At 46.0% G+C, this 3,682-nt stretch overlaps 1 protein-coding gene across 1 annotated transcript; it reads left to right on the plus strand.

Moving 5' to 3' along the window:
- Positions 1-43: 43 nt before the first annotated feature.
- ATP5G1 (ATP synthase, H+ transporting, mitochondrial Fo complex, subunit C1 (subunit 9)) lies at positions 44-2,044 on the plus strand. The gene is made up of 4 exons (XM_009583689.1): positions 44-89; positions 678-755; positions 1,029-1,204; positions 1,819-2,044. The coding sequence occupies exons 1-4, from the start codon at positions 51-53 to the stop codon at positions 1,931-1,933; spliced, it is 408 nt and encodes a 135-aa protein (XP_009581984.1). The 5' UTR covers positions 44-50; the 3' UTR covers positions 1,934-2,044.
- Positions 2,045-3,682: the final 1,638 nt, after the last annotated feature.

A 3,682-nucleotide genomic window follows, 5' to 3' on the forward strand; every position in this document is an offset into this window, starting at 1 on the left:
ATCTCCTTTTTCTTTTTTTTTTTTCCTTTATTTGCATTAGATTAAGCAAAATGCAGACTCCTTTGGCTCTCCTCAGCTCTACAGCTCTGGTAAGTCACCTTTTTTTTTCAGAGAAGTATAAGAATAGTGGGGATATATGATTGTGAAGCCTTTCTCTGTGGTGCTTGGTTCAAAATGCGATCCTGGACGCCCTCAGATGAGGTGGGATTGTGTGGGTTTGTTTTACCGTGGATTTAACAAGGAAGAGAAACAAGGTGACCTCTGGTCACCGGAGGGTGATACCTACCATCTTAGTAGTTGTGCACTGAACTGCAGGCCCAAGGGCTTCTCTAAAGATAAGCTGACTGGTTGTCACAGAGGTACTCAATCACCCCTTTCTTTCAAGGTATGAATTAGGAAGAAAACGTATGGAACTGTAGTAATGACTGAACTGCTGTAGCAGATACGTCTCTCATTGTGTTGCAGTGTGTGGTCTGCTGGTATTACTCATGAACTTAATCCAGCAGCTGCAACAGAAGTATGCTACATTTGCGTATGCCTTTGCTTTTTAGTCTTGTTTCATTCTTGAGATGTTTAAAAAAATTCTAAGACTGTTCTTCATAAAATAACTGCTCTTTTCTGAGGATTGATGTGGACGCATCCAACTACAGGAGTTAATTGTCTGTGTTTCGCTTCAGTTCCGGTGCTGTTCCAGGGCTCTGGCCAGACCAGTTTCAGTGTCTGTTTTCAGCAGGCCTGAGGTTCAGACTGTACAGGTGAGACTCTTATGTGCTAAACTGGGTCCTGTATTTCTGTGCTCGCTGCCTGTGATACTTGATGGTTTCTCCTGAGATGGAGGAATTCGTTTGTATATCAAGGGGGTGGCTAGTATGAAGACATAGCTTCTAGCCCAGATCACTGGTGGCTTCACAAGCTTGGCTGATCTTGCTATGCCTTGAGTAGAAGATAAATGGTGACCGTGTTTTATTAAACTTTTATATTTATCATTAAAAGTATCATTAGCATGTTTCTTCTCCGGTATCCCGCAGCCAGCTGGTGTTTCCCATCCACAGCTGACCCACCGCGAGTTCCAAACCAGTGCCGTTTCCAGGGATATCGACACTGCTGCGAAGTTCATTGGTGCCGGTGCTGCCACGGTCGGGGTGGCTGGTTCAGGAGCGGGTATCGGGACGGTGTTCGGCAGCTTGATCATTGGCTATGCCAGGTAAGTAAGATGCTGGGCTGGCTTGAATTTGTTCCCTTCTCCCAGCGCTAATAGTAGAGCTTTCTCAGAAATGTATGTCCAGCTCTACCTGTGTAGTGTGTATATATAACAGATACTGCGTTTAACTGAAGCAGTCCTCCTTGCAATATAAAATGCTTGTTATAATCCATTAATCTATTTAAATAAGAAAGCGCCTGGATTGTTTGAATCCACCCTATACTTACTTCTGAACGGTGCAGCTGCTCTGTGGAGCTCTGCCCGCCTCCAGAAGAAATCGAGCACTAGTTGTTATCAGGAACTGTTGCTTGGTACCTCTGGGGCAGGTGAAACTAGCCTTCGGGGTTCAGCATGTGTACATCACTGAAACCAGGGAAAAATCATGGTTTTCTTATTCCAGCTTGTGGCTGCCTGCCATAAAACTGGTTTATGCTCCAAAATCCGTTGCCTATGTGACATAATCCTGGTTTTCTGTGATACAGACTCTGGTTTGGGTGTGTTTTCTCACTGTGGATCCTTTTTTTTTTTTTTTTTTTTTCTTTTCCCCCTCTTCCTTCTCCTCTCTCTCTCTGGTTTGTTGTTTCCCCCCTCCTCCCCTTCCCCCATATAACATGCAGGAATCCATCTCTCAAGCAGCAGCTTTTCTCCTATGCCATCCTGGGCTTTGCCCTGTCTGAGGCCATGGGTCTCTTCTGTTTGATGGTGGCATTCCTTATCCTCTTTGCTATGTGACAACTTCTGGTCCTGGCTGCGGCTTCCATCACTCTGTCCTCTGCGGTTTGAGTCTGCTTCCATCAGAGCGTTCCAGACTGACAATTAAAGAAAAGATTTCTCTAAATAAACTGGTGGCTTTATTTTTTTTTTTTCTTCATTTTTTTTCTTATGTTCTGATCCAGTGGTGGGGAAATCCTTGGGTGAGTTTATGTATTGGTTGAAGAGGGTAATATTCCAGGTATGGGGGCACCCGCTGATGAAGCAGAAGGGGAATATGAAGTGGTGGTGGAAGGGGAGGAAAACTAGCTAGATAAGAGAGGATGTCCTTGAACAGCTCAAATCTATGCAAAAATCCCAACAAGCATTGCCCTAGTAAAGCAAATACTTCTAGATGTGAAATCAGCTAGATAAGAGAGGATGTCCTTGAACAACTCAAATCTATGCAAAAATCCCAACAAACATTGCCCTAGTAAAGCAAATACTTCTAGATGAGCTGACAAAGCGTTGTTTTTTCCACATACTGTTGTTGAAAATGCTACGTGTCTGTCTTTTTCATCTGAAAGACAGTATGTAGAAAAGGTGATGGGTACAGGTGAGTGTGTTTAGAAGTGTATTAATACTGTTTGTGTAACTAAATTACACATGGAAGGATGTGCACTGTCATATCATCTGAATTTTCTTCTTTCACAAAGAAGAGCTGGTTTCAAGGTCGCACTATTCATGTGCTGCCTCAAAGCATCAGTTTACACAAAGGACCACAGCTGAGTTATATTTCTTTTTTTCCCCTCCAACAGTTACATGCTTCAGCTGTTTTAGAGACTGGAGTATACTAGGGAGGAGCAATTCTAAAATCTAACCTGAATCTTGGACCTTGTGGTAAGACAGCTGAGCCTTTAAGGAAGGTAGGAAGGTGAGCACTGGGGGAGCGTGTCTGGTTATCTGCTTTAGGTAATTGCATTAATGCAGTTACTCTGCGTGCTTAAAGCCTCCGAAGCTCGGTTGTGACCTCCCTGGGGACACGAACGCGGGACAGGACAGGAACTGCTCTGTTCCTTCATTGCCTGCGCCCTGAGAGGGCAAGGGGGGCTGAGAAGAGTTTGACTCCCCCAAAAAACCGGAGACTTCTTGGAGAAACGTGGCTCTGAAACCAAAAAGAACTCAAGGGAGGCTCGCTGGCTGGGAGGAAACATCCTACATCTGCAGCCAGGCTGGCGCTGGGGGACAAACGCGTTCACCCTGTGACAGTAATACTGTGCTTTGGGAATCATTGCTAATCATTGCTGTTGTCGCTATTGGTGTGCCAGGTGCTCAACATAGTTACTGTCTCAGGAAAACACCACTGTTACCTGCATCTAAGCTAGTTACATTTATTCTCCCTTCCATGTATGAAACTCTGCATAAATAACTTTTTTTGTTGTTGTAAAGCAAAAGTGACCTTGGAACTAAAATTGCTCACTCACGGTTGCACGCTGTTACTGTAAGTAACAGAGTGCTTCTGGCAGCTGTTGTAGGGCTGAGATGGTCCTTGTAGGCTAGAGGCAGAGCTCCTGGCTTCCTGCGGGCTGGAGTATCGGCTTCCCCCCTCTCCCACCGCCCCTGACCGCGTCCTGAGGCTGGTGGGGTGAGGGCGTGCACCCTGGGGAGGGCTTTGGGTGCTGCCTGAGCCTGCGGCCGTGCCTTGGTCCGGGCTGAAACGCTGCCCTGCCGTGTCTCCGCAGGCCGAGGCGTGCTGAGAGCGAGTCTGTTGCAGCAGCCGCTTCCCAACAG

This window comes from Fulmarus glacialis, unplaced genomic scaffold (assembly GCF_000690835.1).
Source record: "Fulmarus glacialis isolate BGI_N327 unplaced genomic scaffold, ASM69083v1 scaffold13218, whole genome shotgun sequence".
NCBI lineage: Eukaryota > Metazoa > Chordata > Aves > Procellariiformes > Procellariidae > Fulmarus > Fulmarus glacialis.

What these genes read in the sequence shown, in the direction of transcription:
- ATP5G1 (XM_009583689.1), top strand. Translation starts at nt 51, where the DNA reads ATGCAGACTCCTTTGGCTCTCCTCAGCTCTACAGCTCTG. An exon ending in TCCTCAGCTCTACAGCTCTG is followed by an intron (nt 90 to 677) that starts GTAAGTCACCTT and finishes GTTTCGCTTCAG; the next exon opens with TTCCGGTGCTGTTCCAGGGC. An exon ending in TTGATCATTGGCTATGCCAG is followed by an intron (nt 1,205 to 1,818) that starts GTAAGTAAGATG and finishes TATAACATGCAG; the next exon opens with GAATCCATCTCTCAAGCAGC.